At 42.5% G+C, this 27,831-nt stretch overlaps 1 protein-coding gene across 15 annotated transcripts in view; it reads right to left on the bottom strand.

Moving 5' to 3' along the window:
• Positions 1-27,831, bottom strand: part of ppip5k1a (diphosphoinositol pentakisphosphate kinase 1a) — a 184,893-nt gene that overhangs the window by 65,638 nt on the left and 91,424 nt on the right. For 11 of the 15 annotated variants that reach the window (XM_069902475.1, XM_069902482.1, XM_069902469.1 and 8 more), the window contains 11 exons: positions 26,844-26,998; positions 22,023-22,124; positions 21,496-21,657; positions 14,217-14,338; positions 13,522-13,623; positions 12,587-12,673; positions 10,213-10,288; positions 9,129-9,238; positions 8,122-8,207; positions 6,091-6,216; positions 450-494 (listed from right to left, as the gene is read on the bottom strand). In XM_069902475.1, coding sequence (XP_069758576.1) covers positions 450-494; positions 6,091-6,216; positions 8,122-8,207; positions 9,129-9,238; positions 10,213-10,288; positions 12,587-12,673; positions 13,522-13,623; positions 14,217-14,338; positions 21,496-21,657; positions 22,023-22,124; positions 26,844-26,998 — 1,173 coding nt within the window. The remainder of the gene's footprint in view (positions 1-449; positions 495-6,090; positions 6,217-8,121; positions 8,208-9,128; positions 9,239-10,212; positions 10,289-12,586; positions 12,674-13,521; positions 13,624-14,216; positions 14,339-21,495; positions 21,658-22,022; positions 22,125-26,843; positions 26,999-27,831) is intronic. The other 4 variants (XM_069902471.1, XM_069902477.1, XM_069902479.1 and 1 more) reach the window with 1 other exon arrangement.

Genomic DNA, 27,831 nt, shown 5'->3' with positions numbered 1-27,831 from the left:
CATCTTAGAGGAAGAAGAAATAAAATAGCCCCTGAACAAGTGAACTTAAAATTAAGTGCGTGTGTTTCTGTGGATGGGGGCACTGGGTGTGGTGGGGAAATTTAAGGCACGTTAAATTAAAAATGTAATTGATTCATTTCTTTGCAGAATCACATGGCAGTGACGACAATGAGGGACGTCTGTACAGCATCAAATCTAAAGGAATGTGTCATCTCATTCCAGTTCAAGTTCCCAAAGTCAACATGATCATATTACTGATTCCAGGACATTATAACTGTCAAAACAACAGAAAGCTCACTCCATTTATAAATCACTCGGTGACAATTAGTTCGTTGAAAGTTTGCTACAACTGATTTGTTAGATTGGTCCCAGGGCTACACATGCAAGAGGAATGAAAATGGGGTTAATGCATCACAAACTGAACCAAGAGACAGCAATCAATCCCTTACCACCATCAATGGGAGAATCACAGCTCAAACCTGTGCTGTTATCATCTATATTCATAGAAAAAGCAGGAGGGAAAGACAAATAGATTAACATTGTTCACCCCTGATGCCCAAACTAAGGAGATTCTGAATCCACACTTCAAAATCACAGTAACATGCCAAAAATATCCCAAAGTACAAAATGATAATCAAAAAAGTGTTATAAAAAGTATTTAAAAAAACACATTCAATGAAGCACCGTAGGTGTTTAGGAGGGTCCTAAAGATAGGATAGATGCAACAAGGTAAAGGAGCTTTACTGAGTACTAGCATAAGGCACTTTAAATTTCTATGTGAAAGAGGGGAGATAGAAAGGTAGAATGAGAGTTGAAATGGAGAGATAAATACCATTATTGGAATGGAATTGCCAAAGAGGATAGTGATTTTCACCTTGTTGAGATTTGGGAGCCTACCAGAACTTTTGGGGCAGAGCCAAAATGGCACTGGAACATCTCAAAGTCACTGTACTGTAGTTTTGGAGGTTGGGCAAGGAGAGTATTGACTAAGTTGAGCTGGGAGTTGACCACTGTGTGTATGAATCTCAGTGGTAACAGAAAACTGGGAAGGATGGTGCAGCAGAAGGTCCTAAAGATGTCAGAATACAAGACCTGAAGTTCAGTTTGATTACACAGTTCTCCACTGCTGTCCCCAATGAGTGCAGATTGACAAGGTGATCTCCTCCACAATCGGTACTGGAGAACCACAGGACTGTGTACTGAGCACCTTGCTGTACTTGCTTTACACCTACAAGTGCGTGGCTCAGTATAACACAAAACCCATTTACAAATTCACTGACGTAGCCAGCAGTAAAACAAAAGGGGGCGATCACAGGAGGGAGATTGAAAATTTGGCTTAATGGTATATTAATAACTACCTCACCAAGACCATGTAGATGACGATAGACTTTAGGATGGGAAAACCAGAGGTCATTGGGGAACCGCTAGCTCGGAGGATCTTTCCTGTACCCAACTAATGTCATCATGAAGAAAAAAACAACAGTGCCTCTACTTCCTTAAAGCTTTTCAGAGATTTGGTACGACCTTGGCTAACTTCTACAGATGTGTGGTGCATCACAGCCTGGTATGGGGGCACCAATATCTCCGAGCAGAAAGACCAGCATAAAGTAGTGGACACAGCCCAGTACAAAATCGACATGGAATGATGCCATCAGAGAGAGCACCAATCATCAAGGATCCACACCACCCAGCATGTTCTCTGTTCTCACTGCTACCATCACAAAAACAGTCTAGGTGCCACAAAAAGAGTTGTACCATCAGGTTTAGGAACAGTTGCTACCCCTTCACCATCAGACTCCTGAACAACATATGCAATCAGAGACTCATTTAAGGACTCTCACTTTGCACATTATTTATTATTGAATACTTTTTCTGTATTTGCACATTTTGCTTAAATTTCTCTCTGATATATCCATTTCACTTTGAGTACAGTTTATACTACCAATACGCAAACAGAGGAACTACTGACATGGTCTTTGCCCTCAGACAGCTCCAAGTGCAGAGAACAAAACAAAGGACTCTACATCACCTTTGTTGACCTCACCAAAGCCTTTGACACCGTGAGCAGGAAAGGGCTTTGGCAAATACTAGAGCGACTCGGATGCCCCCCCAAGTTCCTCAACATGGTTATCCAACTGCACGAAAACAAACAAGGTCGGGTCAGATACAGCAATGAGCTCTCCGAACCCTTCTCCATTGACAACGACGTGAAGCAAGGCTGCGTTCTCGCACCAACCCTCTTTACTATCTTCTTCAGCATGATGCTGAAACAAGACATGAAAGACCTCAACAATGAAGACGGTGTTTACATCCGGTACCGCACGGATGGCAGTCTCTTCAATCTGAGGCGCCTGCAAGCTCACACCAAGACACAAGAGCAACTTGTCCGTGAACTACTCTTTGCAGACGATGCTGCTTTAGTTGCCCATTCAGAGCCAGCTCTCCAGCGCATGACGTCCTGTTTTGCGGAAACTGCCAAAATGTTTGGCCTGGAAGTCAGCCTGAAGAAAACTGAGGTCCTCCATCAGCCAGCTCCCCACCATGACTACCAGCCCCCCCACATCTCCATCGGGCACACTGAACTCAAAACGGTCAACCAGTTTACCTACCTCGGCTGCACCATTTCATCTGATGCAAGGATTGACAAAGAGATAGACAACAGACTCACCAAGGCAAATAGTGCCTTTGGAAGACTACACAAAAGAGCCTGGAAAAACAACCACCTGAAGAAACACACAAAGATCAGCGTGTACAGAGCCGTTGTCATACCCACGCTCCTGTTCGGCTCCGAATTGTGGGTCCTCTACCGGCATCACCTACGGCTCCTAAAACACTTCCATCAGTGCTGTCTCCGCTCCATCCTCAACATTCATTGGAATGACTTCATCACCAACATCGAAGTACTCGAGCTGGCAGAGTCCGCAAGCATCGAATCCATGCTGCTGAAGATCCAATTGTGCTGGGTGGGTCACGTCTCCAGAATGGAGGACCATCGTCTTCCCAAGATCGTGTTCTATGGTGAGCTCTCCACTGGCCACCGAGACAGAGGTGTACCAAAGAAGAGGTACAAGGACTGCTTAAAGAAATCTCTTGGTGACCACCGCCAGTGGGCTGATCTCGCCTCCAAACGTGCATCTTGGCGCCTCACAGTTTGGAGGGCAGCAACCTCCTTTGAAGAAGACCGCAGAGCCCACCTCACTGACAAAAGACAAAGGAGGAAAAACCCAACACCCAACCCACCAATTTTCCCTTGCAACCGCTGCAACCGTGCCTGCCTGTCCCGCATCGGACTTGTCAGTCACCAACGAGCCTGCAGCAGACGTGGACATACCCCTCCATAAATCTTCGTCCACGAAGCCAAGCCAAAGAAAAGAAGTAGAAATCCTGCATGGCCCGCAGGAAAAAGAATCACAGGGTTGGATGTGATGTCATGCATGTATTCTAACAATAAATTTAACTTTGAACTAAAAACACAAAACATTACTAACACCTTTGCAGGTCAGGCGACAGCTGTAGAAAAGAAACCAAACCAGTTAGCATGTCAGATCAAGGTCTCTTCATGAGGGATCCACTGTACAAAATGGCCCAGACCCAAAATCTCAACTGTTCTCTCTCTAGATATTGCTGGAACTGCAGACTGCTTTCAGCATTCCTCAGTTTATTTCAAAAGTCCAGCAGGCAGAGTTATTCTGATTTTCCATACTGCTGCTTTTACCCCAAACATTCAGGAATGGATGGACTCAGAACCTGGTCGTGTAGCTTGACCAGTAGTAAAACAGCATTGGATAAACCAGAGGAAGGTCTGGCTCAGAGACAATCTGTCATTGAGCACGCAGCCAGGGACTCAGGAACAGTAACAGAGTGCAGGAAGATGGTGGAGAAGCAGAACACTTATAGATGTGAAAGTTGGACCAGGCAGAGCTGGGCTGTGCAGAACCAAGGCTTCTCTCACAAGAGGATAAATCTGTTGTGATGGTGGTAACTGCAGTAAAGCAGTACGTAAAGAATCAGATGCTGCATTCCAATGAGCGCACGGTAATACCTCACACCATTTACGTTGTTCATCAACTCTGATTCTAGTCCGATCTAAACACACTATCCAACACAACTATATATTGTGGTGTCTAACTATTTGTAACCAGCTGGAATGATTGGCCACTTCCCTCCATTAAATTACTTTCCAATTTCACCTGAAGTTGCAATACAATTCAGTTCTTCCAGTTACCATCCATTAACTCACACAACCACAATACTTTAGACAGGTTATGCTGGAATATTAACATTTTAAATAATTTTCATAATGATTTATCTTTGATAAGCCATGTGATGTTGTCAAGAGAAGATTTTTTTTTAATTAAAATAGGTCTGCGAAGATTTCATGCTGAATTCTCTACCACACTATGGTTCCAACCCAAAATAGAAAGTCATTCAGTCCAATCTAGCTAACAAAAGCTAACAATCACATTTTAAAATCAACCATAGCAGAAATAAAGGATGAAAGCCTTTCCAATAAAACCCAGACACAAACAACATTCCTGATTCTGTGGAACCAGACGTTAGAGGTGTCATCAAAACTGTATTACCCTGAAGCCTAAGTAAAGCAATGATTTGGAAATATACTCCACATTTTACTAATCAGCTCAAGTCTGGTTGGAAAGCTTGGCCAGAGGCAGAGAATTTGAAAAGTAAGATCCTCCACATTGTATGGGGACTCAAGCGAGCATAATTCTTTTTGGCTTCTTCAACATTGTACAATTAGTGGCCAATATTCATCTTAAAATGATACTTCCGAAATTTTGTTTCAGATGCTCACATTAACCTTCAGTATTTTAAATTTTGGTCTCACTGAAATTCATGCATTTTTAAATAAAGAGAATAAAACAATTTAATTGACTTTTTTTTATTTTAGGGTTTTTTTTACATTGAGACATACAGCATGGACTGGTATGGGGTCGCCAATACTCCAGAGAGTAAAGCCCTCCAAAAGGTAGTAGATACAGCCCAGGACATCAGAGGAAAAGCCCTCCCCACCATCGAGAACATCTGCAGGGAAAACAGCCATCGGCAGCAAGCATCAAGGATCCAGCACACGCTCTGTTCTCGCTGCTGCCATCAGGAAAGAGGTCTAGTGTTAGGTCTGCTTTGTTCATGAATGAGTGAGTCAAACACCAGACTGAGTCGAAATCAAGGTTCTTTGTTCTTTATTGCCGGATTGTAACACTTGCAACTAACAGTGTTAGTTGGAGAAGGCGCATTCTGCCGTTATCAGCAAGTGGTGTTTTTTATATACCTTAGGATACGTACTTAGTAAATTATCATACCATGACATTGTCCAATGAATAAACTGTTGCTATCCTTCTCTGCTAGTTTCCTGCAATTTGTCATCCCCACTCTTTTCTTGAGAGTACAAGATCACAACTGCATCTTGTTACGGCCCAGCACTGGGTGACTCCTTCTACATTCCCAGCTCATGATGTTTTTACCTAACACTAGGTATCACAAGGCTCACACCACCAGGTTCAGAAACAGCTTCCTCCCCTCCACCATCAGACTCCTCAACATCAAACTCAATCAGCGACTCATTTAAGGACTCTGACTTGTGCTCTTTATTGATTTTTTATTCTCTGTATTGCACAGTTTGTTGACATTCATTATCTGTTAACATTACTTTATTTGTTTGCATGTAAAAGCTGTACAGTTTTGTTTTGCATTATCAATAAGTGGTGATTCTGCCTCACCCATAGAAAAAGGTTGCTCCTCCTGCCAGATACCAGCACCTGCAATTAGACACAAGACAAAGGAGCAGAAATAGGCTATTCAGCCCTTTGAATCTTCCCTGCTATTCCATCATGAGCTGATCTGTTCAGTCCAACTGCCTGGTCTTTTCTTTGATGCACTGGCTGATCAAGAACCTACCAATCTCTCCTTATAGATACCCATGACTTGTGTATCATCCGAGCAGAAATATTAGGCCTAAAACATCAGTCAGCACAGGTTTCACATTCGGGAACCTGTCGAAAAAACATTTCCATCGTGGCAACTGACAAGATAGCATTTGTGAAGGGTACTGCTATCTGGGAGCACACATACCTTGCCCTCCAGGGTACATGCACCTGAATGCTCGACCAAGCTCCTCAGCTTGCACCCTCCCTGCCGGGGTCAGCTCTCCCCCCCACTTGAGCACCAGCAGCAAGGATGGATCCTCCCTCCTGGAATCTGGAAAATAACCATGGGCACCAAAATGACAACTCAACCACCAACAGCATTTCAGCATTACCTCTAGGGAGAAGTCAATGAGATTAAAAATCTCTCCCCACCCCCCCCCGCCCCCTCCCACCCAAGTGGCTCTGTGGGTAATGATCATGTTAAATAAGGGCACCTTGAGCAAAGGCAGCATGGATTGCCCTTCCCAGGAAGGATGTGGACGCTATGGAGAGGGGGCAGAAGAGATTCACCAGGATGTTGCCTGGATTGGAAAACAAGTCTTATGAGGTAAGGTTAGCAGAGCTGGGACTTTTCTCTTTGGAGTGAAGAAGGATGAGAGGAGACTTGATAGAAGATTCTGAGAAGCATAGATAGGGTGGACGGCCAGCACCTGTTTCCCAGAGTGGGAATAGCAAACATAAAGTGTTTACAAAGTGAAGGGAGGGAAGTTTAGAGGAGACGTCGGGGTAAGTTCTTTTTAAATGCAGAGAGTTTAGTTGTGTGGAATGCCTTCCTAGGGATGGTGGTGGAGGCTGTAAAATTAGGGGCATTTAAGAGAATCTTAAACAGGCACATGGATAAAAGAAAAATAGAGGTTACAGGGTAGGAAGTATTTAGTACTTTTTTTTTAAAAAGGAATGTATGGGTCAGCACAACATCAAGGGCTGAAGGGCCTGGACTGTGCTGTTGTGTTCTATGTTCTAAACTGTGTCAATGCCTCATTTCAGCATGTAAGACAACAGTCAGTGATATTGCTGAAGGCCAGAAGTTGCATTTTGGGTCAGTAGATTTTTTTTGGCATTTTGTCTATTAAACAATAGTATCTCATAGCCATTATTTACTTGACTAAATCTTGATTATTTTAAAATACATTTAAATTCCTAGTTGTCATGTTGGGATTTAAGATACTGTATCTGAAATAACTCTGGACGATTAACCAAAAATTGCCAATTGCGTAATGTACCCGCTTCCTTTTGCATGGGTTGGCTCTGTTACGTTAACTGAAAGCACCTGGGTAAACAGCAGAACAGTTCCAATTCAGAATTCCTGTGCCATGGCAAGGCAGAGTTATTTAGAATTCTCACCCTAGATCACTCTCTGGTACAATCTCCAGGATTGTAAATTTTGATCAAAGAGAGGTAGGTGTCAACATCTCTGAAGAACTATCCTGGGGTGTCCATGTTGATCCAATCACGAAGAAGGCTCACCAGCAGCTACACTTGGTAAAGAGATTTGGCATGTCACCAGAGACTCATAAATTTCTACTGGTGGACAGCGGCGAGCATTCTGACTGCTTGCATCACTGTCTGGAGGTGCCAATGCACAGGTCAGGAAAAAACTCCAGAGGGTTGTGAACTTACCCAGTGTACTCGTGGGCACCAGTCTTCACTCCATTATGGACAGTGACAAGAAGCAGTATCTCAAGAAAGTAGCCTCTGTCATCAAGACCCTCACCACCCAGGCCATGCCCTCTTCACGCGGCTACCATCAGGAAGCAGGTACATTAGTCCAGAGACCAACACCCAATGGTACAAAAACAGCTTCTTCCCCTCCGCCACCAGATTTCTGAATGGACACTAACTCATTCTCCTCTTTCCCCACTAACTTTTAAATGCATTGATAGCAAATTTGCACCTGAAGAGCAAGCCACAAAACAATGTTCAGGACAATAAATTCTGATTCTGTCTGTGTGGATTTGTCCATGGGTGTCAGCAGGTTTAAGGATGGCCCCGGTATTGAGATTGAGATTCAGTTGGACAATTATCCTATTGTGAACACACAACCTTCTAAACTGGGACAGGGAGCAAAGTCCTACTTGTGGGACAACAGACCCCCAATGCAAGCCAGTATGGGGGAGGGTTGCACTGTCAGAATTGCATAACTTCTCAGGTCTAAGTACAATTGTAAATTCCATACCTTCTTCTTCACTGGAGGTCTTGGGTTGTCCATGTGGCAAGTATGTCATTTGAACTTTCCGATTTATTCCGGAGAAATGACCATACCTATAAACAGTAAAACTGAATTATAAAAAAGGCAATTTTAACAGAAAACACGTCGAATACACAGCTTGTCAATCAGTCTCTGAAAGAGTACAATAACAGAGCAGTGATGAGTGAATTCTGCACCACTAACTGTACAGGAGGGTGGTGGACGAAGGGAATGTAGCATTTTCTTGAGATCCAGCTAAATTACATTGGACAATGAGGGTTCTGGCTCCATGAACACTTTGGGGCATATTTCATGGATTTTGAGCTGCTGGTCATGAAAATCACCTTAAAATTTCCTATCATGTACCTTTTTTAGATATAACCTATTTTTGCGTTTTCCTGTCATATTTTAAGTCTACTTCAAGCATCCAAAAATTCATTTCCTGCATTCGCACTTGGACTCCTTCCCCGCTGATCTTGATGCTGTCAGTGACGAACACGGTGAAAGGTTCCACCAGGACACTGCGACCCTGGAAAGGAGGGATCAGGGCAACTGGAATCCATCAGTGCTGGCCGACACTTGTTGGACACTGGCACGAGAGGCATCAGATGCTGAGTACAGACGAAAATCAGCGGCAAAACATTTTTAGGTTGGTTGAACTAACATAATGTGCCAGCATCACGATGCGATTAAACATCTTAAATTCAATAAAAGTGAATGTTTCTCCAATTTCCTATGTGATACAGCAAATCTGAAATTATTTTTGCATTCACCTTGAAGTTGTCTATTACAATGCCCAATTTCTTTTTCAGGAAGCAAACCTTTTGTTGTCCAATGTTATTGGGCCAAGTTATTTAACAGTAATTTCAAGATCTACAAGTTTTTAACAATGGACACTGACCAAGCGTCCAAGGTAATATTAATAGAGAAACGTTGGTAACATCCTCACTGAAAATGCTGACCCACCTCTTGCACCACATTTACAAAGCACTTACATTTCCAACACAGTCTTCAGTTGTTCCAGCTTTGATTTCTTCTCCTCAATTTCACAGTCGTTGTGTTGCCCAAGTTCAGCTAAAAGCTCACGACTGATGTCTAGAACTTCCTGTAGTAAACCAGGAGTTGACAGTGAGAACGGGGTCTGGAAATGCGACCAGCAGCTCAGTAGCAATCATGACCCAGCTTACATTGAGGAGGCTCGTCAGATTGTGCAAGAACAACTCAAGCCTCAACATGAACAAGGCAAAGGAGATGATTGTGCACTTTAGTAGAATGCAGGTCGACCACTCTCCACTAAACATTAACGGCTCTGTCGTGGAGACCACAAAGTTCCTTGGTGTATAAATAATGGACAAGCTATCCCAGACCCACAATGCCGCTTCATTAATCAGGAAGACACAGCAGTGCCTACTCCTAAGGAGAGAACAGCATAGAGGCAGCCATTTTCTGCAGTAGGCTCCTGGAAACCCAAGTCTCAATGTGGATAAGGCCACGGAAGTCTGAGCCTAGCTGCATCACAGTGTGGTATGGTTGCTGTACAGCACAGGATCAGAGGTCAATCCACAGGACCACAAGAGTGGCAGAGAGGATCATTGGGGGCTTCCTCCCTCTTATCAACGTGATCTACTGGGATCATTGTCTGAAGAGGGCTCGCAAAATCATTACCACCCTGCAGACAGCATCCTCCTATGACTCCCATCGGGAAAGAGATTCAGAAATATCAGAGCCAGAACCACCAAGCTAAGAAACAGCTTCTACCCATCGGCAGCAAGACTGCCGAATGATCATACAATCTCTTCAAGAATTAGCCATATTTATTCATTTTTAACGTGTGCACTGCAAATAAGTTGTTGTAAATGTTTGTGCTATGTCTTTCTATGTGTTTGCATGTTTTTACACGAGGACCGAAGAAGATTGTTTCGTCCAGTTGTCCTTTACAATTGTATGCCAATCATAAAGTTAAATTGGAACTTGTTTTTCTAGGAACAGTCAGTGCTCCACGGCAACCGTCAAGGGGTGGCAATGCTTGTTCTTGCAGAGTAACGTAAGGAAACCCTCTGGCTGAGAATTTTCCCCTACCTGAAGCTGCTTTGGTTTCTTGACTTTCAACTTTCCTGACTTGTATCCGTCATATTTCTCAAACAAATCAAAGAACCTGGAATTTTAAAAAATGTCAGGCATTAATTTAGAGCCAGATCATAACCATAGTCTTGTCTTGTAGGATTTTGAATCTTTTGTTCCACTGCTCCAATATCATTGAAAGGTACTGAGCACAATTTGATTTCGACAGGAATCCAGAGAGCCCCAGAAATGTTTAGGCTTGACCCTGTTTGGTCATTACAATAAAGAAAAATGAAGGGTCAAGGTGCAAACAAAAAGACAGTTAGTTCCAAGTCCTGTTGATCCTTCTTCCTGGAGACCTTTCCTCAGATTGAATTGTGAAACACTGAACAAATACTCTGCATACTCCACTGGAGGGAGCTGGATTCAGCTTCAAGCTGAGATGGAAGTTATAGTTTGGCTATAATGCACAACCAAATTGTTAATTTATGGACACTGGAGATCCCCTCATCAATCCTTGAGGCATCCCGTTAATTACTGATAACCAATTTTATCCCATCTCTCAATAACGACTCTGCTAATCACGTCAACGTACTCTCCTCATTCTCCCTTTGTCGTGCCTCGTGCAGTTCCCTGCCAAGTGGTGCTTTATCAATCAGATCGTGGCTAGAAACCCTAATTCCTCTTTATCTCTATTTGTTTTATCCTCAAAGAACCAACAAATTTGTCCAAGCTGATTCCCCTTTCATAAAGTGGGGGCAAGGTTCGCTCAACGCTGTTCCAATGCCAGCGATCAGTGGTGTATGCAAGTTCTCCTCGTGTCTGCATGGGTTTTCTCCGGGGGCTCCATATTCCTTCCACCATTCAAAAATATACACTGGAGTTGTAGGTCAGTTGGGTGTAATTGGGCTGCACATGTTCATGAGCATAATGTGCCGCTTGATTAAAGTTAAAATTACAATTTAATTTAAAAAGTCAAGTTGATTCTGCTAGTCTAATGATTTTCTTATTTCCTCAACAAGAGATTCCAGCATTTCCCTTCTACCAGAAGTGAGGCTTCCTGATCCGTTTCCCTTCTTCACTGAATATCCTTATTGCACTTGCCAGTTCCAGAAACAATACCCTTCATTTTTCTCCCATTATTACTCCTCTTTCAACTATTGCATTCATTGGATCAAAAGAAAAGTTTGGAATAGAAACTATTTAGCACCAATAACCATGTGAAGGTGGACGGCACTCTTGCCCTTAAATCAGTTAATTTCCAGTTCAAAACCTACTCCAGAGCCAAAAAACAAAGGTTAGTACATTAAAATTCCATGATCCGGAATTCAATCAACTGGCAGCCTCAAGGATATGACAAAAAAAAGTGGAAAATAAATATGTAAAAAAAAAACTGGCGCCCACCCTGGTGGTTAGTTCGCCAATCCACCCAGCTTGCAATCTCAAGCAACCGGAAAATTTATCCAGTATCCTCCAATCCCCATGGGTGCCGGATACTGGAGGTTTTACTGTACGAGGGCTTGAAGAGCAGTAGTTCCTCAGTGCTTCACTTTGGATGACGTCATGGAAATTAGAGGGCGACTTTGGGGTCCAAATCTATACCCCTCTCAAGGTCGTCGTGGGTGAAAGAAAAATAGGGAGGGTTTACTGCTTTTTATTGACCACTACCAGTGGGCTGATATCGCCTCAAACCGTGCATCTTGGCGCCTCACAGTTCGGCGGGCAGCAACCTCCTTTGAAGAAGACCGCAGAGCCCACCTCACTGACAAAAGACAAAGGAGGAAAAACCCAACACCCAACCCCAACCAACCAATTTTCCCCTGCAACCGCTGCAATCGTGTCTGCCTGTCCCGCATCGGACTTGTCAGCCACAATCGAGCCTGCAGCTGACGTGGACTTTTACCCCCTCCTTAAATCTTCGTCCACAAAGCCAAGCCAAAGATTGGGTATAAAAATGTGTCGGCACAATTTCGAGAGCTGACGGGCCTGTACTGTGCTGTCATGTTCTATGCTCTAATTACTGGAGCAGAATTTTAATTTTTAAATTCCCACTCAGCTGGAACTGGAATGTGTCAATATTCCCCAAAAGGTCAGAGATGAACCTTAAGGGTCCCTCCTTTCCTGCGACTCCCCCACCCCCTTCGATCGTTGTGATAGTACAGATTCTATCTCCAATGTGTCTATGTAGATGGTCGTGCAGGATGACTGTGATTGGCTGAGAGCGTGGCCACACCTACTGGCAGGTCTTAAAGGATGGCTCCTAGCCAGACCAGGTCATTCTGGACTGGTCGACCTACTTGTGATATGCTCCAGTCTTTTAGTTAATAAAAGCCTTGGTTTGGATCAACAAGACTTTGGTTCTTTCGACGCGCTCTACAATGGCATCACTAACTTTGGGTGCATCACTTCCATCTTCATCTTCTGTTTGGGAGTTCGATCTCCGTGCCGGATGATTGCTATGACACAGCGCAGCTCCATCCTGCAAGGCACAATCAGTTTTAACAGAATTATCCAACAAATCCAAGTTTTTAATTAGATGTGAATGTACAGAAAAGATCAATACAAACGAGAGACGAAAGATGCTGGAATCGGGAGGAATTTCACCAGGTCAAGCAGTATCAGTGGAAGAAGAAGAATTGATGCTTTGGGTCAGATATTTGAGAGCAAGACATTCCACTGGCATCCTTCACCCCTCCCTGGCCCATCAGTCCCTCCCACACTCTCCCTATTATCGTGAGCGTTTCCCCTCTGCGCTCGGGTCTTGATGAAGGGTTCCGACCCAAAATGTTGACCATTGTTTTTCTCCCAGTGATGTTGCTCCATCACCCCCAACCCTCCCACCCGTGCCCCCCCCCCCAACCCCGGGGCTCCTCCAGCAGATCATGTTTGACACAAATACTTGAGCACTGGAAGAGGCTGTTCAGCCCATCACACCCATACCTACTGTCTGGCTCTCCAGTTCATCCTGCTCTGTTCTTTCCTCGTGGGCCGAGAAACTATTTCCCTTCAAGTACTGGCTGTGTACTTCAATGCCTTTTCAGAGAGCATATTACCAATCACATAAAAAGTCTCTACGTGTCAATTGCCGCTTGTTTCTGATCCCGCTCTAGCTGGAAACAAATTATTCAGTTAAGCTAACAAGGACCTCTTTTAATCTTCCGTTCACTTCTCAAAGCAGGACAAAACACCAGCTTCTCTAATCTCCTTACATAAATCACCCCAGGCAGCTTATCACACTTGAGAATTACACACAGTTTCATATGGTTAAGTATTCCTGACCAGAAATGCCTCTCTTCTCATCCATGGGTGCTGGAAGCTTCAACTTACATGGTGCCCGAGGTAGTTGGAACAATGGGAATATCTTCAGCTTCTGTGGGGATGGACCACGGTATCTGCAGTTGTGGGGCGAGTTCCCTCATAATTATATTGCTGGAAAAATAGCAAACTCAATTCAATCCAATTGCTTCCAAACAGTCTTGGACACAGAGTATAAATATTGCATTTAAAGTAAATGAGAAATGTGCAAATACTGCTGGTCCCCTCTAATCACACAAATATGTATTTCTCACTTGCAACATTCCCAAATTAGCTTAACTTTTTAAATATACTATACTCAAGCCATTCAATAAGATCACAGTTGATCCACACATTCCCATAACTAATAAACTTTCACCTCTTACCCGTCAAGAACCCATCTACCTCTGCACTGAGAATATTCAGACTTTATCTCCCTGTGGGAAAAGAGCTCCAAAGACATGCAAGCTTCTGTGATAAATTCATCTCTGTCTAAAACGGGCACCCCTCTTATGTTACAGCCCTGAAAAACTCTCCTGTGATATCCTGGGGTTAGGGTGACTAAAATGGTCACTAAAATCCACTTGGTTCACTACTGTCCTTCAGTCAGCCATGCACATGACTAGTCTCAGAGTGACTGATTTTTAATCAGTGTTGAAATGTCCCTCTTCAGTCCACTTCTCACTGCCCACCCCTCAATATTTAAACTCGTTTAAATTGATGCTTACCCAAGGATTTTTGCACAGTCGTCATAATATTTCATCGAATTTTTCACAAAGCTGAATCCATTGACATCACAAACAAAGGAATGCCCATTTGCACGGAGCAGATCAAAACCACAGACTGTTTGCTGAACAAAACAAAATGGGCATATTATCATTAATTAGTGCGTGCTACTTCCCAATACGGTAACAGGAATGAGCAAACAGATCCAAAGAAATATTTCACCTCAATTTGTTTCCTGTCTTTTTTTTCCTCTGCCTCTTCTCCCAAACATGGTCCTGACTGGGGATTATGGATCCATGCGTGTCAAGATGCCCTGAAAATTCACTGTTTTGGCGACTTAATCCCTGTGGCCCAACTCTCTCTTCCTCCTGCACATCTATCCACCTCCCCTTTCCCACCATCTCCCCTCCAGCCCCCATATCACCAGGAGTACAGTTAGTGTAGCGGTTAGTGCTGCAATCCTGTCACTGTGCAATGATGACGGTTTGAATTCCACGCTATCTGTAAGGAGTTTGTATGTTCTTCCTGTGTCTGTGTGAGTTTCCTCTGAGTGCTCCAGTTTCCTCCCACTCTTCAAGACGTACAGCGTTGTAGATCAATTGGGCCTCATGGCCTCAAGGGCTGTATGTCTAAATTTAAAATTTTTAATTTAAATCACTCTTTTTTTAAATCCCCTTATCCTTCCTGGTTCCATCCAGTGACTATCCACTCTTATCTGTCCTTCACCTCTCGACTAATCTTCCCTTCGTCACATTAGATTCCAGCACTGGTCTTCTTGTTTATCACCCTCCACTAATGCTCTCCACCTTCACCCTCCCCTGCCCAACATGACTCTACATCCTTCTTTTACTCCTCTCCCTGTTTGTCTGCCACCAATCACTGACCTGCCTCTGTCTTTCAGCTCCATCCCCCCCCCCGCCACCCACTCCCCCACCACAATACTCCTCTATCAGTTTCCTCTCTTCCTTGGTCCACCAATCACCTACTGGTTCATCACACCTATCCTGCTCTCCTCTTTGTACTAGTTATTGTTCAGAGAGAACATTACAGCACAGAAACAGGCTCCTTCTGCCCTTCTAGTCTATGCCTAGTCCCACTGACCAGCACCCATCCATAGCCCTCCCATCCATGTACCTGTCCAAATTCTTCTTAAATGTTAAAATTGAGCCCGTATTTCATTCCATATTCCCACCATATGGAATCCCCCCTCATATTCCCCCTGAACTCTTCCCTTTTCAACCTTCACCCATGCCCTCTGGTTTGCATCTCACCTACCTTCAATGGAAAAAGCCTACCTGTATTTACTCAGTCTATCCCCCTCACAAATTTGATTACCTCTATCAAACCTCCCCTCATTCTTCTGCACTCCAGGAAATAAAGTCCTAACCTGTTTAACCTTTCCTGAAGTCCGGCAACATCCCAGTAAATCTTCCCTGCACAATTTTTTAACTTATTGATATCTTTCCAATAGTTAGGTGACCAAACCTGCACAAATTTGGCCTCAACATTGTTCTATTCAACTTTACCATAACATCCTAACTCCTGCACTCAATAGTTTATCTCCACATTCAGTCCTGATGAAGGGCCAGGACCCAAGTCCAACTCTCCTCTTCGCTCCACAGATGCAGCCTGATCCACTATTTCTCCTGCAACTTGTATTTTGCTCCAGATTCCAGCATCTATTGGATAGTAGTCTCATTAGCCTCATACTTAGTGAAGAACTTGAGGAGATTCAGTATGTCACCAAAGATTCTCAAAAACTTCTACAGGTGTTCTGTGGAGAGCAGTCTGGCTGGTTGCATCACTGCTGGTATAGTGGAACCGACTCTCAGGACAAGAAAATCTCCAGAGGGTTGTTAACTCAGCCTGCAACATCACAGGGACCAGACTTCACTCTATCGAGGACATATACATGAGATGGTGTCTTTATAAAGCAGCCTCTATCCTCAAGGGCCCCCACCACACAAGTCATGCTCTGCTACTTTCTCTATATTGATAGGAGGGGATTTTAACCTTAATTTGGACGCAATGTTGGATAAAACTGGACAAAAGACAAGTAAAAAGAATAAAGTAGCCAAATTTATGGTTAAATCAATGCAGGAAATGAAACTTATGGATATATAGAGGAGCAACACCCAAGAGAGAAGGAATATTATTCGAGTAGGCATAAAACTTACTCAAGGATTGATATGTTTTTGTTGTCGGCCCATATTCAAGGGAGAGTTAGGAAAACTGAGTATAAAGCTCGACTACTATCAGATCATTCACCCCTGTTATTAGCAATAGAACTGGAGGAGATCCCACCAAGTACATATAGATGGAGGTTAAACTCCATGCTACTTAAAAGGCAGGAATTTAGAGAGTTTATTGAACGCCAAATTAAAATATATTTTGAAATAAACACAGGATCAGTGAAAGACAAATTTACATTACGGGACGCAATGAAAGCCTTCATTAGAGGGCAGATAATAAGTTATGTAACTAAGATGAAAGGATTACAATTGGGAAATAGGGCAGTTGGAAAGGGAGATAGTAAGTACAGAAAAGGAACTAATAAAAAGGGATGATATAACAGCAAGGAGAGAATTGGCGGACAAAAAAATAAAATACGAAACATTACAAACCTACAAGGTGGAGAAGAACATAATGAAAACAAAGAAAAAGTATTATGAATTGAGAGAAAAAAAACACATAAAATATTAGCCTGGCAACTTAAAATAGAACAAGCTAAAAGAACTGTATTGGCATCAAAGAAAAAGGACAAACAAATTACTTATTACCCAATGGAGATTAATGAAAACTTTAAGGAATTTTATGAACAATTGTATCAAACTGAGAATGAGGGGAAAGATGATAAAATAGAAGAGTTTTTAGCTAAAATTGAACTGCCGAAATTGCAAGAAGAGGAACAAAACAAACTAATAAAACCATTTGAAATAGAGGAAGTACAGGATATAATAAAAAAGCTGCTGAACAATAAAACACCAGGAGAGAATGGATTTCTAATAGAATTTTATAAAACATTTAAAGAGTTATTAATTCCTCCTCTCATGGAAGTAATGAACCCGATAGAAGAAACACAAAACTTGCCAGATTCATGTAAGACTGCAATAATTACAGTAATACCAAAGACGGGGAAGGATCCATTAACACCAGCATCATATAGACCAATAACTCAGATTATAAAATAACAGCGAAATTATTAGCAAATAGATTGGCCGATTGTGTACCAAAAATAGTAAAACAAGATCAAACTGGATTTGTTAAGAAAAGACGAACAGCGGACAATGCCTGCAAACTCATTAATCTAATTCATGCAGTTCAAGGAAATAAGAAACCAACAGTGGCTGTTGCTTTAGATGCAGAAAAAGCCTTTGACAGAGTAGAGTGGAATTACTTATTTAAAGTATTACAGAGGTTCAATCGACCAGAAAAATATATTAATTGGATTAAAGCAATGTATAATGGACCATTGGCGAAGGTAGCAGTAAATGGATATGTATTGAACCAATTTAAATTAAGTAAGTCAACTAGACAGGGATGCCCACTATTCCCCTCATTGTTTGGCTTAGCAATAGAACCTTTGGCAGAACTGATAAGAATAAAAAATAAAATAAAAGGGATAAAAATAAAGAAGGAGTATAAAATTAGTTTACTTGCAGATGGCATCATAGTATACCTAACAGAACCAGAGATATCAGTAAAAGAATTACATAAGAAATTGAAGGAAATATTGAGAAATATCGGGTACAAGATCAACGCAAATAAAAGTGAAGTGATGCCAATGAGTAACGCAGATTATACAGAATTTAAAAAAGAATCACCATTTAAATGGCAAACACAAGCAATCTGATACCTAGGGATCAGGTTAGATAATAACTTAAGCCACCTGTACAAACTAAATTATCAGCCACTAATAAAGAAATTGCAGGAAGACTTAGAACATTGGAAAGAATTACCGCTAACGTTGATAGGGAGGGTAAACTGCATTAAAATGAACGTGTTCCCAAGGATACAATACTTATTTCAAACGTTACCCATTCCCTTAACAGAGAAGTTCTTTAATGAACTAAAGAGAATAATAAGGAAATTCTTGTGGAAAGGGGGGAAACCGAGGGTAGTGTTAGATAAATTAACAGAGAGGTACAACCAAGATGATTTGCAGTTACTAAACTTTAGAAATTATTATAGAGCTGCACAATTAAGGTATTTATCAGATTTTTACCAGACAAGGGAAAAACCAGACTGGACTAAGATAGAATTAGATAAAATAGGGGAGAAAGTACCGGAACATATACTTTATAAGTGGGATGAAAAGCTGGTGCAATATAAAAGCTCACCAGTACTGCGTCATTTACTTAATATATGGAAGAAGATCCACTTAGAAAGGAAAAAAAAATTACCAAATACCAAAATTATTATTGACACAAAATCCACTAATCCCTTTTACAATAGATAACCTTTCCTTCAGAGATTGGGAGAGAAAAGGAATCAAAAGAATAGAAAATTGTTTTTTGGGAAATAATTTATTAACATTTGAACAGTTGAAGTACAAATATGGAATAACTCATGGTACAATGTTTGCATATCATCAATCGAAAGCTTATTTAAAGGATAAATTGGGAAACTGACTGAGATTACCTGAAGGAAGCAGCTTTGAATATGTGATTACAGACACAGTGATAATTAAAAGATTTATAACCAACATGTACATTAAGCTGCAAGAGAAAGAAAATTATGAAATAAGCTATAAACCTAAACAAAAGTGGGAAAAGGATAAAAAATGAAGCATGGGAAAAGTTATGTTCTGGAACTATGAAGAATATAATAAACATGAGGTAACGCACGATACAGTATAATTGGTTACACAGGGAATACATCATGCCTCAAAAATTAAAAGAATGGGATCCAACATTATCAGACAGATGTTTTCGCTGTAAGAAGGAAATGGGAACAACAGTACATGCAATTTGGGCATGTGAGAAAGTGAGAAAGTTTTGGGAAGATCTAAATCAGATATTAAATAAAATCACATCCCAAAAAATCCAGAGATCTTTCTTCTAAGTAATAAAAGAAGTAAAAAATTAGGCCTCAAATTGGATAAAGCACAAAAAAAGATTCATTATGATAGCCTCAGCAGTACCAAAAAAATGTATAACGTCAACTTGGAAAATGGAAGAGAGCCTGAAAATACGGCAATGGTATATGGAAATGAATAAATGTATTCCATTGGAAAAAATAAAGTCACATTATTTGAACAAATTTGGGAACCATACATGGAACATAACAGCCCCCAAAATGATAAGAAGACAATACGACTCGATCCAGTGTGTAAAAGTAGATGACGCCTTTTTATTGTTTATTTTCCTTTGTGTGAAGACATTGTTTTATGCTTTTATTGTATTGTGCATGTTGAATATTTATTGGTTTTGGAGGGGGGTGAGAAGGGGGGAGGGGGGGGAAAGAAGGAAAATGCCACTGTGTATATTTAATGAGAAACGTTTGTACATATTTTGGTTGATATGTTCACAGTGTGAAAAATAAAAAAATTATTTTAAAAAACTCTGCTACTTTCGGGAAAAAGGTACAGAAGCCTTAAGACGAGCACTCAGTGGCACAAGGACAGCTTCTTTCCCTCTGCCGTCAGATTCCTGAATAATCAATGAACCACAGACCCTGCCTCACTTTTTGTGCACTATTTTATTTTTTTTTAATTTATTGTTGTCAGGTGGTTTATATAAATGTTTTAACTAATGATGCTGGCACAAAACACCGAATTTCATGACCTGTTCATGACAATAGATTCTGATTTATTTCACACGTTACACCGTGCAATGATCTCCTATCAAAAAGGCATCAAACATCAGAAAGGACTCCCCAATCACCCTGGTCATTCTCTCACTGCCGGAGCTGCTGTATCGCAACACTGCCACCAACGCAGACCCAGGTAGAGTGGGGAGTGGAGACACAGCAATTCCCCCAAAGGGTTCTTCCAATTCATTCCAATGACTGACAGGGCCATGCAGGCTTTAAACAAGTTAAAGGAGCCAGAGTTTTCTTTAAAATCCTGCAACTGTGGGGTCTGGGCCCAAGATGGCAGCGCCTGTGCTTGGCAGCAACCACAAGGGGTTACATATTCTGGGGAAGCAGTGGACTGACACAGGTCACCAGTAACGGTGAGAACATATCCAGTTGAGAAAGTGAAGCAGAGAAGACAACCCTAAGACACCAGGACCAGGGTGGCAGGCCAATGAGGGGCTCTGCGGCTGTAGGTGAGTTATGGGCAGGGAACCCACACAGCATGTTGGTGACTTAGGTCAAAGGACTCACACCAGGCTGCTGGAGACAGGCTCAAGAGACCCAACTATCACTGCCAGGATTCTTGAGGGTCCTGAAAGTAAGAAGGGCTTCCGAAGGGCCCTGGGCGCTGAAGACTTCCTCATCATGTCGGATGCTTGGATCTGGGCTTAGGTTGCTGATGGCTTGAACTGAACTGAAGTTTTGTGTAGTTGCAGAAGTGAATGCACAGGCACTGAAGGGACTCTCTTTTGCTTCTCTTTCTCTGAGTGAAAGGGGCTTTGGGCAATGCTAATGGTGAATCTTTGTCTGCCTTGTGGCAAACGAATGGCAATCCTATTACAGTAGCCTGGTCTGGCACCTCCAGATTCAAGAAGAATTTTTTCCCCATCCAGGTTCTTGAACCTTCCTGTACTACCCCAATCACAAGCTACTCCAGAACCTCCAAAAGATCTGCCTGCACCATTGAAACAATCTTTGTGTTGTTTCACAACACTTTGTGGCCATTTTATTTTATATCATTGTTGCTGGTGGATCTTACTGCTTGTATGGCTGCAGAAAGAAACACTTTGGGAGCAGCTATGTATACGAAAATTAATGGGAGTACAATGACCATTTGTACCTTGGACCGCTCTCTCATTCCAGACTAACAAGACTGGGCGGCACAGTATCGCCTTTACAGCGCCAGCAATGGGATCCGGACCAGGTTTGAATCCTGCAGAGTAAGGAGTTTGGACGTTCTCCCTGCGTCGGTATGGATATTCTCTGGTTTCCTCCCACCTTTCGAAAGGGTGTAGGTAAACGGGGCGTAAATTGGGTGGCACAGACTCGTAGGGCAGAATTGGCCTGTAACCGCACTGTGAATCAGTTGGCGAGCCATCAGGATTTCTGGATTGAATGCTGGATTATCAAAGTTTAATATATTTCAAAGAGTTTGGAATCCTCTGTTGGATGGCGTTTCCTTTCAATGCATTTCCAACTCACCTTAAAAGCTACACAAACTTTCCTGGCGACCAACTTTTCCATGGCAGTTAACATCACAGGGTAACGAATCTCTTTTCCTTCACTGTCTCGTTCCACTTTTCCATCCAGGGCTGGTGATTTACGAGCTTCAGCGTGGGCATAGTCAGGACCAACTGTGTAGACCTGTGAGAAGAAGGGCATCTCTTCGCACAGTGTACAATCCGGATCGTTCACGTTCCCTCTTTACCCATCCAATGGGAGTCATGCGCATTAGAGAAGGGAAACAGTTTCTGAACTACTGATATTTCCACCATCTTGTTTCTGGCCCCCCCACCCCCGCCCTTCCCTCCTGTCCCACGGGACAGAACCCTCCCTCTTACCCACATGACAGAACCCCGCTGCCCCACGCGACAGAACTCTGGCTGAGATTCACTACAGATAGAAAAAGGAATTACCAACAAATCAGTTTTCCTCTTTAAAGGCTGGAAATAAACAAAAGAAACTCATGTACATTGCTCCCCTGACCAGTACTGAAGTGTGCACAGCACCTTTACATCTGTTCCATCCGTTGGCATGAATTCTTCATAGATGTATGAACCAGTCTTACGCACAGTACTTTCAGGAGAATATACACTGCTGCGACTCCCAATCTTAAAAAGCAGACAAGGTCAAATTAAATCACATTAACAGTCCAAAGTGTTCAAGTGCTATGCAAATCAGAAAGTACAAGGGACACAAGGAGGGGTTGTAATTCACCCAACAGTATCTGATAGATGTTTTCGATGTAAAAAAAAAATGGGAACAACAATTCATGCAATCTGGACATGTGAGAAAGTAGAAAAATTTTGGGAAGATCTAAATCAGATATTAAATAAAATAACAGAAAACAATATACCAAAGAATCCAGAGATCTTCCTACTAAGTAACATAAAAAGCAAAGAATTTGGAGTTGATTTGGAGGATGCACAAAAAAGATTTGTTAAGATAGCTCTAGCCGTAGCAAAAAAATGTATTATGTCAACCTGGAAATTGGAAGATAATTTGAAAATACAACAATGGTATATAGAAATGAATAAATGTATTCCATTAGAAAAAATAACATATAGTTTAAGAAATAATATTGAAATATTCGAACAAATATGGGAGCCTTACATGAAACACAATAGCGAAAACCTACCGGGGACAATCACTACCTAAGTTAATGGAAGGAAAAGGAAATGAAAAGAATGGACTCAGTGGAATTTCTGGTGTATTTTTATTGAATGACAACATTGTCTGACTGGTTTAATGTATCCTAGATTTTGTACCTTAAATGGACGGGAGGGGGGAGGTAGGGAGGGTGGGATGGGAGGAGGGGGGGGGGAGAAAATGGCACTGTATATGTGTGAAAAGGAAAAAGTGTGTATCATGGTTAATGTGATTTATGGTGTGAAAAATAAAAAATTGGTAATTCACAGCTATTTTGGAGCGCATCTTAACAGAGTGAAGTTAGAGAGCCAAGGAGGTTCCCAATAGGGATTAAAAAGTATGAATGGATCAAGACCAGGGAATTCTTTGGCTTGGCTTCGCGGACGAAGATTTATGGAGGGGGTAAATGTCCACGTCAGCTGCAGGCTCGTTGGTGGCTGACAAGTCCGATGCGGGACAGGCAGACACGGTTGCAGCGGTTGCAGGGGAAAATTGGTGGGTTGGGGTTGGGTGTTGGGTTTTTCCTCCTTTGCCTTTTGTCAGTGAAGAAAAACTTGAGATTTTGCTGGTTGTAACAATATTCTCCACTCATTGTGTAGGATGGAAGGATTTGTCCTATCAAGACAGATTAAACAGGACATGCTATATTCTCTCAAGATTAGCAACGCAAGAGTTATCACTGAAGGCCAGAACATTGAATGGACTTAGCAGGGTTGATGCACAGATGGTATGTTTTTGACTGGAGTGTCCAGAACCCAAAGTTATTTGCATATTAAGGGATCAGCCATTTAGGGACAGATGAGAAGAAACTTCCACCCAGAGGTTCATGGATCTTTGAAATTCCATATCATGGAGGCTCAGTGTGATCGAGATAGAGTTGGACAGACTTTTAGGCTTTAAGGGATATGAAGTTAATTCAGGAGGAGTGGTGGAGGGATAAAAGATCAGCCATTATCGGTCAATCTCACCTGATTGAAATGTCAGGGTCAAGTTCAAGCTAAACCCCTGCTGGAGGAATCCAGTTGGTCAAGCAGAATCAGAGTGGGGGGGGGGGAAGAATGGCCTGCATTTCGGACTGAAATCCTTCATTAATACTGTGGAGAAGAAGGCATAAAGAGGACAGGCTTGGAGGGGTCGAACAGGGGTCCATGTGGGATTGGTGAACCAGTAAAGGTGATTGGCCAAACAAGGGGAGAGAAAGGCAATGAAAACAAAGGGCTCAGGATAGAGAGGGTGATTAGCAGAAAAAGGCTGCCGTGCTGGAATCTGAGAAGAAAATGCGACACTAGTGGTAGAAAGAGGAACCAGAGATGGGGGGGTGGGATGAGAAATGCTGACCATTCTGTTTCTCCTGCCCATGCTGACGACGATTGTGTTTCATAGAAACGTAGAAAATAGTTTCGCCTCAGACTCCATCTCCTGTGTGACTTGCGTCAAGTTGAAGTTTATTGTCGTGTGTACCAAACTATGAGAAAGTTTGTTTTGTGAACAGTCTAACTAATACATAGTTCAGTAGTAAAAATAAAAAGAGTGCTGAGCTACAGGGAGAGATCAGTTGGTTCAGAGCAAAGACAGCGTTATTTATTCACGCGAGGTTCATGTAGAAGTCTGATTATAGAAGGAACCGTTCTTGAATCTGGTGGTGGATGATTTCCCACTCATGGATCTTTTTTCTTGACAGGACGAGGGAGAGGAGTGTTGGCTGGGGTGGGATGTCTTTTTATGTGCTGGCTGCTTCTCTGAGGCAGCTGGAAGTGAGGACAATGATTGGGTGGGGGGGGGGGGTTTCTGGGTTCACAACTCACCTCTCCCGTGTCAAATGGGCCACACTTCTTTTAGTGTGCTTTATGTCAAGCGAAACAGGATCCATGTTTAATACCTCATTCAAGTGCAACATGAGCATTTCCCTTATTTACAGCTCATCAATTTACATGACTGCATATTCTCGTGTAATAGTTGACACCCCCCCCCCCCCCACAAATTTCTAGCCCCAACCACCCACTCAGCAGAGGTACCGACACCTCAACCGCAGACTCTCACCTAGGTCCCAAGCAGCCCGTCAATCCGAGTTCCTGATGTCCCGACTGCAAACTCTCACCTGAGTCCCGGCTACCCACCCACCAGTGCTTCCATTGCCCCTACCACAGACTCTAGCTTAGGTCCTGGCTGCTTACCCACTGGTGTTCCGAATGCCCAGACCACAGTCTTTTGCCTAGGTCCTGATCACCCACCCAACAGAGTCACCAATCCCCCAACCGCAGACTCTCACCTAAGTCCAGCCGCCTACCGACCAGTGCTCTGAACTCCCTCATCAGATTCTCACCTAGGCCCCAACCACCCACTCACCAGTGCTCCGAATGCCCAGACCACAGACTGGCCGCCCTCCCAGCAGTGCTCCCATCACCCCTAATGGTGACTCTCACCTAGGTCCCAGCCACCTGTCCACCAGTGCTCCCGCCACCCCAAACACTTACCACCTGTTCCCGGCCAGCTGCCCACCACTGGAACTCACAACGCTTCGAGCGATACAGGTACTTACTGTGGTCAAAGGAAGTATGCGAGCACTAGTCGACCCCCTAAACTTTACCCTAAAAATTGGTCCATTACACAATTAAATGCAGTATGCATTTTCTTTTTAATTATTATTTTTGTTAATTTTTAAAATTAATTATAAAATTTATTAATTTTTAAAAAAATATTAATTATTTTATGGATATGGGCATTGTTGAAAAAGCCATTCCTAATAGTCCTTCTAACCATATAACAATTTACAGTGTGGAAACAGGCTATAATCGGCCTTTCGAGTCTACCCTAGTTCACTTGAACAACTCCACTAGTTCCCCCTTCCCACTCTTCGCCCATAACCCTCCAATCCCCTCATATCCATGTACACATCCAACCTTCTCTTAAATGACAGAAAGGACCCTGCTGCAACTATCTCCTCTGGAAGATCATTCTATTCTGCCACCACTCTGAGTGAAGAAGCATCCTCTAACATTTCTCCTGAAGTTTTGCCACCTTACCCTTAACTTATGACCTCATGTTCCAACCTCCCCTGCCCTTAGGGGAAAGAGTCTAGTCTATCTATTCCCTTCATAATTTTAAATACCTCTATCAAAGGTATTCAAATCCCCTCTCAATCATCTACTTTTCAATGAATAAAGTCCCAGTCTTCTTTATCTTCCTCTATACTCTAGATGTTGTAAGCCAGGCAACATCTTTGTAAATCTTCTCTGCACCCTCTCCACCTTATCTATATCCTTCCTATAATTTGGCATGAATTCATTTAGCTGGGGAGCAGCCAGAGTGAAGCCAGTAACAAGGATGAAATGCCAAGTCAGGTCAGCATTTGGAGGGAATTCTGCAATTGATATTCCCATGTACATGCTGCCTTTGTGTTTCTTGGTAATAAAGTTCACAGATTTGGAAGATGCCATCAAAGAAACTAGGCAAGGAAATACAAGGCATTTTCTGAATGACCACATGAAGGATTGACTATTTAAGATGGTAGATGCTGTGACAGTCAATCGAGCAGGCTGCTGCACCATGTCCTTCGATGTTAGAGCTGTACCTCTCCAACACATGCCCGAGTTGTACTTTGAAAACCGTGGAAAGGTGGCACGGACTCATGGGCCAAAACGACCTGTTACCGTGCTACATTCTGTATTTATGAAAGGCTATCAGCCTTTGAGGTAGCATAACCTCTGCAGGAAACCCAGCCTCTCACCTGCTCCTGAACCTATGAACTGCACTGGAGAGGAAAACTTACCTTAGCTAAGCCAGACTGTCACGTGCAGAGAGGAAAATTATGAGCTTCATTTCAAAGAGAGAATGCTGGGAAGAATTTCAAAAAAGCTTCTTTTATAAATCTGGATGCAGTGTCTGAAAACATTATGGAAGCACAATGGAAACTTCTGGAAGGGAACTGAGTAAATATCTGAAAAAGGCGAAAATTGCAAGGCCATGGGGAAAAGCAAGGGGCTAATTGGAGAGCATTTCAAAGAGCTACCACAAGGATGATAGGCCAAACAACCACGTATTTTTAATGTACTTTTCGTACCTCGATGAAGGGCTGAGGCCTGAAACGTTTATGTACCTTAATCTTTATTACATAAAGAACACTGCGAGACTTGCTGAGTTTCTCCAGCATTTTTGCGTAAACCTGTATTTTTGATTCTTACCTTACGGAACAGCCTCTGACTTCCTCCCCCTGCCGACACAGGGTAGTAAATGTACACATTATGGTCTTCTGCACTCACAGGTTTTTCAACAAAGGGCTTCTGGAAGATTTCTCCATTCACTTCCACATGATCATCACCTTCCACCAGACTACACTCTGCACAGGTAAAGAAGATATGCACACAGAATTTATTGGGGTTTTGGAACTTCTAATCAACCCATGATTTACAAAACTGACAGGCGGAAGCAGATCATCTGTCCAAACTTGCCCCACTTTTCGGCAGCATGGTTAGCACCCTGTTACAGCCCCAGCAACAGAAGTTCAAATCCGACGCTGTCTGTAAGGAATTTGTACGTTCTCCCCATGTCTGCAAGCGTTTTTTCCAGGTCCTCCAGTTTCCACCAACCAAAATGTACTGGGGGTTATAGGTCATTTGGGTGTAATTAGGCAGCGCAGGCACGTGGGACGAAAGGTCCTGTTACCGAGTTGTATGTCTAAATTTAAATCTATAGGTCAGATTCCAGAGACCAGACTCCCCTTCATTCATAACCATCTCCATGTAATTTTCTGCGTGAGGAAAAAAGAGGGTTGGAGACAAACACAGTTTAGGATTTCCAAACAAGGTTATTCCATCATTTTCTATTTTAGTATACAAAGAAACATTTTAAAATTAACACTGCCAATGCTCCCAAGTCTCAGTGCAACAACTCGTCCAAATGCAAAGTTTTTGGATACCTTTCCCACCATATTAGGTATGAGAAGGTCTCATGAATTGAAGCTGCAATTTCCTGTTGCATTGGCTGGAGTTATGCCCCATTCAGTGTCCGTGAGCTCAACTAAATATCCAGCCTGCGGCAACAGTTTCATCACCCCATAGAAAGGTTAGCAAGGATTGTCATGTAATATAAACAGTGTAATATTTCACAAAATTGCCTTTAGTCTGCAGTAAGACAGACAGATTTTCCATCAGTAGAAATAGTCGGGCGCCT

The sequence above is a fragment of the Narcine bancroftii genome, chromosome 11, assembly GCF_036971445.1.
Source record: "Narcine bancroftii isolate sNarBan1 chromosome 11, sNarBan1.hap1, whole genome shotgun sequence".
In the NCBI taxonomy this organism is placed as follows: Eukaryota; Metazoa; Chordata; class Chondrichthyes; order Torpediniformes; family Narcinidae; genus Narcine; species Narcine bancroftii.
Note: the sequence above shows the minus strand (reverse complement) of the source record. Positions and strands in the feature narration are given on the sequence as shown.